At 41.3% G+C, this 13,961-nt stretch overlaps 1 protein-coding gene across 5 annotated transcripts; it reads right to left on the reverse strand.

Annotated features, from left to right (window-relative positions):
• Positions 1–42: 42 nt before the first annotated feature.
• Positions 43–13,612, reverse strand: lamp2 (lysosomal-associated membrane protein 2). 5 transcript variants are annotated; one of them, XM_087799000.1, is made up of 9 exons: positions 13,305–13,611; positions 11,542–11,657; positions 9,935–10,145; positions 9,716–9,877; positions 9,046–9,242; positions 8,867–8,989; positions 7,293–7,347; positions 7,066–7,233; positions 43–1,247 (listed from the first exon to the last, which is right to left on the reverse strand). In XM_087799000.1, the coding sequence occupies exons 1-9, from the start codon at positions 13,405–13,407 to the stop codon at positions 1,105–1,107; spliced, it is 1,278 nt and encodes a 425-aa protein (XP_087655126.1). In that variant the 5' UTR covers positions 13,408–13,611; the 3' UTR covers positions 43–1,104. The 5 variants fall into 5 exon arrangements, with proteins under 5 accessions (XP_087655126.1, XP_087655125.1, XP_087655127.1 ...); XM_087798999.1 differs by lacking the exon at positions 43–1,247 and adding an exon at positions 1,308–2,027 and having other exon boundaries at positions 13,305–13,612; XM_087799001.1 differs by lacking the exon at positions 43–1,247 and adding an exon at positions 1,308–2,027 and having other exon boundaries at positions 8,867–8,986; positions 13,305–13,610.
• Between the last annotated feature and the right edge of the window lie 349 nt (positions 13,613–13,961).

Raw genomic sequence — 13,961 nt, forward strand, 5'->3', positions numbered from 1 at the left:
CAAGTCACATGTTGAAGGTTTGAGGAAAGAAGACAAAAATACTAAATAAAAAGAAACTTTATTGAATTAGGTCACGAGTTAGCAAGAGGCATCTTTATCATAATATCTTCATCTTCATCATCATCATCATTATCTTTATCTTCATCATAATATCATCATCTTCATCATCATCATCATTATCTTTATCTTCATCATAATATCATCATCTTCATCTTCATCATCATTATCTTTATCTTCATCATAATATCATCATCATAATTATCTTCATCATAATATCATCATCTTCATCTTCATCTTCATCATCGTCATCATTATCTTTATCTTCATCATAATATCATCATCATAATTATCTTCATCATAATATCATCATCTTCATCTTCATCTTCATCATCATCATCATTATCTTTATCTTCATCATAATATCATCATCATCATCTTCATGTGGACCTTCAGTCGTGCCGATGACGTCACACCAGTGCTCGCGTGTGTTGATTTAAACGCACAAACAAAGTCACGATATTTATTTACACACTTCATTACAAAAAGTAAACACAATCAAAGCAGTGAAAGAAAGTTTTTCTGTTAAAGTGTCTTTTAGTCCCTTTTTGTAGATGACGGTGCGTTCAAGTGCTGTCGGAAATAATCATCTCAGCGACGTTTAATAGTTTGTTTAATTCAACACCGTTTTTTAAACGATGTTTGAAAACCTTTTAGTTCAATTTTCATTTAAAACGTGTTTGAACTGATGTGTAGATGATGATCCTTTGAACTACACATTAAACGAAAACACACAAAAAGACAAATAGTAGCTCAAACGTTTTTGACCGTTTAATTAGAAAAATAAAGAAATGTAAACACGACAATGTTTTAGGACTTTTGTTGCGAATAATTAACGTCATTACTTCGTTCCATTAACTCTTAATAAATGACGAGACACTGAACGCACCGTCAGCGTTAATGAGTTTTTACATTCAAGTCATTAAATCAGTCGTTTTATACACAAACTCATTCACAGGGTCAAGGGTCGTGAGGGGGGAGGGGGTCATGCAACTGAATGATTAGTTTTGATCCACTCAAGGTCAGGCTCGAGTTACGACGGAGAAGTTACACCGACTGGTAGCCGGTGCGACTCTTCCTTCGACCAATCACGTACGAGATCAGCACCAGGATGATTAGGAAGCTCAAGGCCACGCCCACCGCCACGGGAACCAGGAAGCTCAGGTCAGAGTCCAGGAAGCATTCCTCAGCTGACAGCAGAGAGGAGAGGAAGAGGAGGAGGAGGAGGAGGAGGAGGAGGAGGAAGAAGAGGAGGAGGAGAAGGAGGAGGAGGAGGAGGAAGAGGAGGAGGAAGAGGAGGAAGAAGAGGAGGAAGAGGAAGAAGAGGAGGAAGAGGAAGAAGAGGAGGAGGAAGAGGAAGGAGAGGAGGAGGAAGAGGAAGGAGAGGAAGAAGAGGAGGAAGAGGAAGGAGAGGAAGAAGAGGAAGGAGAGGAGGAGGAGGAGGAGGAGGAAGAGGAAGAAGAGGAGGAGGAAGAGGAAGAAGAGGAAGAAGAGGAGGAAGAGGAAGAGGAAGAAGAGGAGGAAGAGGAAGAGGAAGGAGAGGAAGAAGAGGAGGAAGAGGAAGAAGAGGAAGAAGAGGAAGGAGAGGAAGAAGAGGAAGGAGAGGAAGAAGAGGAAGAAGAGGAAGAAGCGTGTTAGTGGTTAAACGACAGGACGTTGGTTAAAGCGAGAGAAGGAAAGAATCAACTCCAGCGACACAAACGACCAGAACAAGTTCAAAGGTTAAAAGGTAAGAAAGTTGTGTCGAGACGAGCTCCGGTCCGAGTCTCTTCCAGACGCCGAGCTCGTCCTCCAGCCGTGACCTTGAGAACTAACACCTGGACACCCTTAGAACGACTCGTAGCCGCTCGCCATGTTTCGCTTCCTCCCGATGAAATACGCCAGAAGCACGATAACAATGAGGACGAGCAGAGCCACGCCCACCGCTATAGGAACCACGAAGCTGTCGCCGTCAGCCGCGCATTCCTCCGCTGGAGTGGAGAGAATAGAGTCGTGAACACATGACCAACATCTTTATTTCAAATCAAAGATACAAAGATTGATCGTCACGTCGTCCCTCGTTGATCGAGAACAGAATCAATAACAAGTGATTAATCCTAGAAGTAACAAACGCCTGCGTTGCTCCGTCTCGACACAAACACAAACGCACAACAACACAACTTTATTTTGTCCTCAGTTTTCTGATTCTGGTTTTATAAGGTTTTAATAAAAATAAAAATATATATTATGTCATTTACTGAAGATAAAAGACTTTGTTACTAAAAATGTGCTGTTAGCATCCACCACTGGTGCAAACTGTTAGCATCCACCACTGGTGCAAACTGTTAGCATCCACCACTGGTGCTAACTGTTAGCAACCAACACTGATGCTAACTGTTAGCAACCATCACTGGTGCTAACTGTTAGCATCCACCACTGGCGCTAACTGTTAGTATCCACCACTGACGCTAACTGTCAGCAACCATCACTGACGCTAACTGTCAGCAACCATCTCTGACGCTAACTGTTAGCAACCACCACTGGCGCTAACTGTTAGCAACCATCATTGATGCTAACTGTCAGCAACCGTCACTGACGCTAACTGTCAGCAACCGTCACTGACGCTAACTGTCAGCAACCATCACTGACGCTAACTGTCAGCAACCATCACTGACGCTAACTGTTAGCAACCACCACTGGCGCTAACTGTCAGCAACCATCATTGATGCTAACTGTCAGCAACCGTCACTGACGCTAACTGTCAGCAACCGTCACTGACGCTAACTGTCAGCAACCGTCACTGACGCTAACTGTCAGCAACCGTCACTGACGCTAACTGTTAGCAACCATCACTGACACTAACTGTTAGCAACCATCACTGACGCTAACTGTTAGCAACCATCATTGATGCTAACTGTCACCAACCGTCACTGACGCTAACTGTTAGCAACCATCACTGACACTAACTGTTAGCAACCATCACTGACGCTAACTGTTAGCAACCATCACTGATGCTAACTGTCAGCAACCATCACTGACGCTAACTGTCAGCAACCATCACTGACGCTAACTGTTAGCAACCACCACTGGCGCTAACTGTTAGCAACCATCATTGATGCTAACTGTCAGCAACCGTCACTGACGCTAACTGTCAGCAACCGTCACTGACGCTAACTGTCAGCAACCGTCACTGACGCTAACTGTTAGCAACCATCACTGACACTAACTGTTAGCAACCATCACTGACGCTAACTGTTAGCAACCATCATTGACGCTAACTGTCACCAACCGTCACTGACGCTAACTGTTAGCAACCATCACTGACACTAACTGTTAGCAACCATCACTGACGCTAACTGTTAGCAACCATCACTGATGCTAACTGTCAGCAACCATCACTGACGCTAACTGTCAGCAACCATCACTGACGCTAACTGTTAGCAACCACCACTGGTGCTAACTGTTAGCAACCATCATTGATGCTAACTGTCACCAACCGTCACTGACGCTAACTGTTAGCAACCACCACTGGCGCTAACTGTTAGCAACCACCACTGGCGCTAACTGTTAGCAACCATAATTGATGCTAACTGTCAGCAACCGTCACTGACGCTAACTGTCAGCAACCGTCACTGACGCTAACTGTCAGCAACCGTCACTGACGCTAACTGTTAGCAACCATCACTGACACTAACTGTTAGCAACCATCACTGACGCTAACTGTTAGCAACCATCACTGACGCTAACTGTCAGCAACCATCACTGACGCTAACTGTCAGCAACCATCACTGACGCTAACTGTTAGCAACCACCACTGGCGTTAACTGTTAGCAACCATCATTGATGCTAACTGTCACCAACCGTCACTGACGCTAACTGTCAGCAACCGTCACTGACGCTAACTGTCAGCAACCGTCACTGACGCTAACTGTTAGCAACCATCACTGACACTAACTGTTAGCAACCATCATTGATGCTAACTGTCAGCAACCATCACTGACGCTAACTGTCAGCAACCGTCACTGACGCTAACTGTCAGCAACCGTCACTGACGCTAACTGTTAGCAACCACCACTGGCGCTAACTGTTAGCAACCATCATTGATGCTAACTGTCACCAACCGTCACTGACGCTAACTGTCAGCAACCGTCACTGACGCTAACTGTTAGCAACCCTCACTGACGCTAACTGTTAGCAACCATCACTGACGCTAACTGTTAGCAACCATCACTGACGCTAACTGTCAGCAACCATCACTGACGCTAACTGTCAGCAACCATCACTGACGCTAACTGTTAGCAACCACCACTGGCGCTAACTGTTAGCAACCATCACTGACGCTAACTGTCAGCAACCATCACTGACGCTAACTGTCAGCAACCGTCACTGACGCTAACTGTCAGCAACCGTCACTGACGCTAACTGTTAGCAACCATCACTGACGCTAACTGTTAGCAACCATCACTGACGCTAACTGTTAGCAACCATGCCTGGTGCCAACTGTGGGACATGAGATGGATTATATCAATGTTAGCATCAATAGTTATTGAGATGCAGACGTTTTTAAAACGTTCTGTTTATAATTGAATCTCATGGTTAAAGCAAATAAATAAATTGTAGCTTCAGAAGAGCCTCAGAGATGCTAACATGCTAACAGCACTAGCACTAGATGCAACGAAGCAAACGTATAAAGAGTCTTTGAACGAGAATGTAGTTGCATAAACTTTTTAGGATGATTTGAATATTTAAGGTGTGTAAACACGTTGCAAAACCAGAATCAAAAAACCTGTTAAAACCATACAAAAGCTAATTTATTAATTTGTTGTTGACATGTTGTTTTTGTTGAAACAATGTAAAGATTAACTCAGAATAACAATAAAGATCAATAAAGTTCTACCGAACCTGTCGCTGCCTCGACATTAAAGTTTTTCTCATATATTCTCAAATATTCCTGAACTTCTCAGTCCCTTTTCTACACCTCGAGTCAATGAACCGAGTCACAGGTCAAATGAACCGAGTCACAGGTCAAATGAACCGAGTCACAGTTCAAATGAACCGAGTCACAGGTCAAATGAACCGAGTCACAGGTCAAATGAACCGAGTCACAGTTCAAATGAACCGAGTCACAGTTCAAATGAACCGAGTCACAGGTCAAATGAACCGAGTCACAGGTCAAATGAACCGAGTCACAGTTCAAATGAACCGAGTCACAGTTCAAATGAACCGAGTCACAGGTCAAATGAACCGAGTCACAGTTCAAATGAACCGAGTCACAGGTCAAATGAACCGAGTCACAGGTCAAATGAACCGAGTCACAGTTCAAATGAACCGAGTCACAGTTCAAATGAACCGAGTCACAGGTCAAATGAACCGAGTCACAGTTCAAATGAACCGAGTCACAGGTCAAATGAACCGAGTCACAGGTCAAATGAACCGAGTCACAGTTCAAATGAACCGAGTCACAGGTCAAATGAACCGAGTCACAGGTCAAATGAACCGAGTCACAGGTCAAATGAACCGAGTCACAGGTCAAATGAACCGAGTCACAGTTCAAATGAACCGAGTCACAGGTCAAATGAACCGAGTCACAGGTCAAATGAACCGAGTCACAGGTCAAATGAACCGAGTCACAGGTCAAATGAACCGAGTCACAGGTCAAATGAACCGAGTCACAGGTCAAATGAACCGAGTCACAGGTCAAATGAACCGAGTCACAGGTCAAATGAAAACTCGATTCACTCACATTGTTTCGTTTGTTTTAGGATCTGATGGAAAAAACTGACTTTATTTCCTGAACATGACGATAAAAATAAATAATATTTCTTTATTTTTTCGACGTCATGTTTCGTGGCTTCAGGATAAATGTTTGGACACCTGGTCGACTGTAGATAAACTTAAGGTTCCTCAGGAGGAAGAACTTCCTTCACTTGAATCCAAGACCGGAAACAACGAATGGAAACATGATTGACAAGTGATTGACAGGAGCTCAAGTCTGGTCCCGGAGACAAACACACAACTTTGAGGTTCGGATCAAAGGTCAAAGGTTCAGGTCAGGACGCTCAAGGACCATCTTGTGGCTCCAGTTCTCTCAGAGCGTTTGATATCCCACGTAAGTCTTTCTTCGACCAATCACGTACGCGATCACTACCACAAGAATCAAGGCGGCCAGAGCCGCGCCCACAACGATGGGGATTAAGACGCTGGTGTCGTCGAGAGAACATTCTTGGGCTGCAGGTGGAAAAACAATCAGTCAACGAGCAGTGATTGAGCGAAAGAAGAAGAAAACATGTCATGTGACGGCGCGTGTTGTGACGCGTTGTGACGTGTTGTGACGTGTTGTGACGTGTTGTGACGTGTTGTGACGTGTTGTGACGTGAGGTGTTGTGACGTGTGCTGACATGTTGTGACGTGTGCTGACGTGTGCTGACGTGCGCTGACGTGTTGTGACGTGTTGTGACGTGTGCTGACATGTTGTGACGTGTGCTGACATGTGCCGACATGTTGTGACGTGTACTGACGTGTGCTGACGTGTGCCGACATGTTGTGACGTGTTGTGACGTGTGCTGACATGTTGTGACGTGTGCTGACGTGTGCCGACATGTTGTGACGTGTTGTGACGTGTGCTGACATGTTGTGACGTGTACTGACGTGTGCTGACGTGTGCCGACATGTTGTGACGTGTTGTGACGTGTGCTGACATGTTGTGACGTGTGCTGACGTGTGCCGACATGTTGTGACGTGTGCTGACGTGTTGTGACGTGTACTGACGTGCGCTGACGTGTGCTGACGTGTGCTGACATGTTGTGTCGTGTGCTGACGTGTGCTGACGTGTGCTGACATGTTGTGACGTGTACTGACGTGTGCTGACATGTTGTGACGTGTACTGACGTGCGCTGACGTGTTGTGTCGTGTTTTAACATGTTTTAACGTGTTCTAGTTCGAACACCTGTTCTGAGGTTTTCTGACGTGTTCTAATTCAAGCCTGGAAATGACGCTGAAGCAACTAAATCCTCGTCATCATCAGCTCACCTGTGCTGAAGGATCCTTTCTTGACCTGGAAAGGCTGAACCTGCAGCTGGAAGGTGAAGACGGAGAGTTTGCTGGTGATGGAGAAGTTCTGCTCTTTGCTGCACATGTACGAGCTTCCAACAGACGCCTGCCACAGACTCAGACTGTTGTTGGCGTCTTTGAACACGCCTGTGGACGAGAGAGACGCTCGACACGCTTCGTACACGTCACGCTTAAGATCTTCTTACCAGAGTCCAGCTTCACCGACGCGTTCACAGCCTGTAGGTGGAACTTCTTCTTGTCCTGTGGAGCAGAGAATTGAACCTTCAACCTTCACACAAACTAACTTACTTCTCCACAAGAAATACATTAATATATATATACTGTATATAATAGATACACATAAATACATTATGTGGCACAAATCCTTATCTAAGTTGATTCCATTTACAGATTGAATTTCCACGAGAAAACAAACAACAATCCCTTCATTAAGTAGATATTCGTGAATATTTAAACATGACATCATTCAGCATTACGAGGGTTTCATGAAGTAGTGAATTCAGTTATATTTTATATTCTTGCAGGTCGATGTTGGTGCAGAATAAAAAATGACGAGTCAGAATATCTTCATTTTTATCAACAGCTCCTCACAGAGCTCAGCTGGACACTAAACAAGTTGGCGCCCCCTGCTGACAGAACTGAGAAGTGAAGCTTCAATCATTTGGTAATAAAAGACGTGATTGTCTAAATCTTTTAAGGAAATAAACAAACTTGTCTTCAGCCCAAGAACTGCAGGAAATTATATTTTCTGTAGTGAAGACAAAATACTGACACATGAGCGTATATACTAGTTAATACTTGTCTGAATACTAGTTAATACTTGTCTAAATACTAGTAAATACTTGTCTGAATACTAGTTAATACTTGTCCAAACACTAGTTAATACTAGTCTAAATACTAGTTAATACTTGTCCAAACACTAGTTAATACTTGTCCAAACACTAGTTAATACTTGTCTAAACACTAGTTAATACTTGTCCAAACACTAGTTAATACTAGTCTAAATACTAGTTAATACTTGTCCAAACACTAGTTAATACTTGTCCAAACACTAGTTAATACTTGTCTAAATACTAGTTAATACTTGTCCAAACACTAGTTAATACTAGTCTAAATACTAGTTAATACTTGTCCAAACACTAGTTAATACTAGTCTGAATACTAGTTAATACTTGTCCAAACACTAGTTAATACTAGTCTAAATACTAGTTAATACTTGTCCAAACACTAGTTAATACTTGTCCAAACACTAGTTAATACTTGTCTAAATACTAGTTAATACTTGTCTAAATACTAGTTAATACTTGTCTAAATACTAGTTAATACTTGTCCAAACACTAGTTAATACTTGTCCAAACACTAGTTAATACTTGTCTAAATACTAGTTAATACTTGTCCAAACACTAGTTAATACTAGTCTAAATACTAGTTAATACTTGTCCAAACACTAGTTAATACTAGTCTAAATACTAGTTAATACTAGTCTAAATACTAGTTAATACTTGTCTAAATACTAGTTAATACTTGTCCAAACACTAGTTAATACTTGTCCAAACACTAGTTAATACTTGTCTAAATACTAGTTAATACTTGTCCAAACACTAGTTAATACTAGTCTAAATACTAGTTAATACTTGTCTAAATACTAGTTAATACTTGTCTAAATACTAGTTAATACTTGTCCAAACACTAGTTAATACTAGTCTAAATACTAGTTAATACTAGTCTAAATACTAGTTAATACTGGTGGAAAACTTACGGTGACGAAGATCAAGTCGATCTTCATGGTGTCCGACTCCAGGATCAACTGGCTTCTGTTGGTGTCACACGACCCTGAGACGGTGGTTCTGCTGTTGTTCAAGTTGATCTCCTGGTATTTCTGCTGGACGAGGAAACAGCATCACAGTCCAATCAAACGTCTCGGCAGCAGCGACTCACGTCTCCTTGTTTGATCCCGAGCCGGAGCCCCAACTGCAGCAGGAGACACACTGAGCCGTTGACCGGGGTCACGTTGTAGTGGCCGGTGGACGGGGTCGGGAGAGTGGGGGTCGGGGTCGTGGGGGCCGTCGGGGTGGTGACGGGGTGCTTGGTGGGCGTCGGTATCGGGGTGGGCTTGTCTGCTGCACAGTTGGTCGCTGTGGACAAGAAGAGTCGTCTGTTAGCATCGTTGTTGTCGTCATCATCATCATCATCATCATCATCATCATCATCATCATCTTTATCATCATCATCTTCATCTTTATCATCATCATCATCTTCATCATCTTTATCATCATCTTCATCTTCATCATCGTCTTCATCGTCTTCATCGTCTTCATCATCTTCATCATCTTCATCTTTATCTTTATCATCTTTATCCTTATCTTTATCATCATCATCATCTTTATCTTTATCATCATCATCTTCATCTTTATCATCATCATCATCATCATCATCTTCATCTTTATCATCATCATCATCTTTATCCTTATCTTTATCATCATCATCTTTATCCTTATCTTTATCATCATCATCATCATCTTTATCATCATCATCATCATCATCATCATCTTTATCATCATCATCTTTATCATCATCATCATCATCATCATCATCGTCACAGACTCACAGTTGGTGCTCTGGTGACCGTCTGGGATGAAAGCCTGGATCTGAACCTTGAACAGAGTCTGGTTGACCGAGTCTGCTGAGAGCATCTCGCTGCTCCTGCAGGAGTACTTGGTGTCCAAGTCGACCCCGGAGATGTCCGGCTTCACCGTCACTTCAACAGTTGCTACAGAGACAAGACGAGCTTGAGTTGCTGTCAACGATGAAAGTCTCGCAGAGTTACCGTTGGACGAGGAGTTGGGGAAGAGTTTCATGTCGTTCAGGTTGTAGGAGAAGACGAGGGACGTGGCCTGGTATGTTCTGCCGTCACTGGTGAACGACATCCTCCAGGAGTGTCCGTCTTCAAAGTCCAGCTTCAACAAGGAGCTGTTGGTGCCGCACGAGCTGCTGTTGGCGACCACAGTGGAGGGAAGTTGAAACTTGACGACTGCCATCTGAGGAGATGAAACATTCTTTGGTGCTTCATGACAACATCATGACATCATCATGACATCATCATGACATCATCACGTCAACATCATGAACAACATCATGACATCATCATGACAACATCATGACAACATCATGACATCATCATGACAACATCATGACATCATCACGTCAACATCATGAACAACATCATGACATCATCATGACAACATCATGACATCATCACGTCAACATCATGAACAACATCATGACATCATCACGTCAACATCATGAACAACATCATGACATCATCATGACAACATCATGAACAACATCATGACATCATCATGACAACATCATGAACAACATCATGAACAACATCATGACATCATCATGTCAACATCATGAACAACATCATGACATCATCATGTCAACATCATGAACAACATCATGACATCATCATGACAACATCATGACATCATCATGACAACATCATGACATCATCACGTCAACATGACATCATCACGTCAACATCATGAACAACATCATGACATCATCATGACAACATCATGACATCATCATAACATCATCATGACATCATCACGTCAACATCATGAACAACATCATGACATCATCACGTCAACATCATGAACATCATGACATCATCATGACATCATCACGTCAACATCATGAACAACATCATGACAACATCATGACATCATCATGACATCATCATGACATCATCATGACATCATCACGTCAACATCATGAACAACATCATGACAACATCATGACATCATCATGACATCATCATGACATCATCATGACAACATCATGACAACATCATGACATCATCACGTCAACATCATGAACAACATCATGACATCATCATGACAACATCATGAACAACATCATGACATCATCATGACAACATCATGACAACATCATGACATCATCATGACATCATCATGACATCATCATGACAACATCATGACAACATCATGACATCATCATGACAACATCCTCAGTAAACACACATGGAGACATCAATGATCTGCAGCAACATGACTTTTACTCAACAGAAGATCCATCAAGAACATCCAGCTTTAGATCCAGACAGAAGGAGTTCAAAGTCAAAACTTTATTCGACAGTGATTTCAAGAGAAACTCACTCAACAACAAACTGTCAAAATAGTTTTTGTTGCTCAAATTTAAAAACATGTAAATGAATAAAAAACTAAGTGAAAGAAATAACTTTTGAAGAGAAGTTGACTTGATTGAACGAGTCGGATCATCTGGACTGGATCTGATGAACTGTCAGATCAAGAGTCACACTTGAGTGACAGCAGCGTCAGACAGGATGTGAACCAGGACATGTTTAAAGTCAAACTAAAGCGACTGAAGCTCGTTCACGACACGAACCTTCTTGTCGGTGGTTTGGTAGGAGACGGAGAAGTTGACCATGAGGTCGGCGAACAGACACAACGTTCCATTCGCGTCGTTGACCTTCACCTCAACGCCACTCGTTTGCTGGACTCCTGAAGAACATTTAAGAAAGTTCAATTACATTTTTAACGACACATTTGATCATCATGTCCAGATGACTTCTTGGATTCATGGTCTACTGTGTCTGGGATTAACTTGTGAAAGTGATTACTTAACCTGGTTCTTAACCTGGTTCTTAACCTGCTTTATCAGATTCTAGGTCAAAGTCCACCTTCTTGAGGTGAATAAAATAGCAGCTGCGTCATCAACAGGACATCAGGACACGTTAACAGTTATTGACATGTTGGATTCATTTACAAAATCTTGCTTCATTGGCAGAAAAACTCATTTATGGGAATGAAAACTGAGAAGTCATTTTTTATTTCCTTATAAAACAATGACCTGTTTGGTTCTGCTCTCACTTCCTCTTCGTCACTCGGTTCACAACAAAAGCAGAAAAACTAAACGTGTGATAAAGTTGATCTTTCTATCCATGACTAATGATATAATAATAATAACTAATAACACAATAATAGTTTTGTTTCCAGTAAAATACTAATCATTGTTAGAGAAAGGCTGGTTCTTTCATACGTCACATGAACTATAATAAAGATTAATGATTTATTTGTTCATCCAAAGAGGAACAAATGTAAAAAGATTAGATTTCCACGTCTGTTGGAGGAACTTTGAGCCACTTCTGTAATGAATAACTTCATAAACACCTGCGTCACTAACATTTAACGAGACATTTGAACGTTTCAAGTCAGAAACACGTCATTTAAGTTCATTTTGATCATTTTAAAGAAATACATTTTAAGCTAGAGGTTGTACTTTGTCAGTTAAACCAAAACTAAAGTAATTTTTAGTCCAAATTAATACTGAAACGTTTACATTATTAGTTCATTGTTTTACCTTATTTTGAATGTTGTATATATTAACTTTAGGCGGTGAATCAATAAATATATCCAAAAATACAAAGTGTTTATACCACATTAATAATATTCAACATTCAACGTCTATTTCATGAGCAACTAAGAGCACAAGAGATCAATGATCGCATGTATTGATCACTTAAAAACTTCGATATACAGGAAATTGATCAGTCACGTGACTAAACATCCACCTTAATTTTCGCCTGTTTTCATTCTTTATATGGATTTTCATTAATTAGTGTCTGCATCGATGATCCTTCTTTATTGCTCTAACATAAATAATCATTTCATCAACTTTTTAGAACATAGTGTTTACGTTAGCATGCTAAGCTAAGCTACATTAGCTTATTTACCAGTTTCTAGTTTAAACCAGACGAACAACGATCGATGTTTGACCAGATTCGTCTAGTTAACCAGGTAAAGGTGAGATTTAAGAGTCTGTTGTTCGCTGGTTATTGGTCATTTTGAAGCAGTTTTGTCATGTTTCAGTGTCGCTGGCGCAGGTAAGAATTAGCACCTGAGCTAGCGTTAGCATCACAGCATTGACATCAGATTATACTCCATTGAGACAATATTACTTTCATCTTGTAAAAACTACACAAATACACGCATTAGTTTGTAACAGAAGGTACGTTCGTGCAGAAGGCCTGGCGTAGGTGGACACTGACTCGACACAAACACAATGTATTATCATTATTGTCATTATTATTATCATTATTATCATTATTATCATTATTATTATTATTAGACTCGACAGATAAAACTCACCGACGCTCAGAACGAGCAGCAGGATGGCGGACGTGAGTGAAGACATGCTGGTAGTGTGTTGATGGAGTGAGAACAGATGAGTGGAGCAGGAAACACAAGTCATATGACGAGCCCAGAAGAAGGTGTGATCAGATCTTTGACCTCGACTCACACTTTACTGCGATCACGATGAACTTTTTCTCTGCTTCAGCGTTTTAACAACAAGGCGAGATTCTCGAGTCACGAGTTTCATACGTTTGTAAATCTCACCTGTCCAGGTAGAACGAGAGTTAAATCACATTTGTAAATGACTTAGAAATCTTCTGATACACATGGAAGTGACTTTTATAACATTCTTAGACTGAAGATCAAACATGACATGATCGATAAAGGCTTCAGTTTATTATTCAAACCTTTAGGTCGTCATGAAACTGAAGGAGTGTCACGTGACTTCTGCACTGAAGCTTTATTATGTTTCTTTGAGCTTGAATGCTAAAGTAACTATAAAGGTTTTAAACACGTTGAGCTCCGGCTCACCTTTAAAAGGTTCCCAATAGTTCTTAAACATAGATTTTAATTTTTGTAATGTTACAATTGTAACATGATATTCGATGTTTACAATGTGCTGAAAGATCGTCTGTAAGTCTGTTATATATTGATCTATATCTATATAAAAAA

The sequence above is a fragment of the Callionymus lyra genome, chromosome 9 (assembly GCF_982586985.1).
Source record: "Callionymus lyra chromosome 9, fCalLyr1.hap1.1, whole genome shotgun sequence".
Taxonomy (NCBI): Eukaryota; Metazoa; Chordata; class Actinopteri; order Syngnathiformes; family Callionymidae; genus Callionymus; species Callionymus lyra.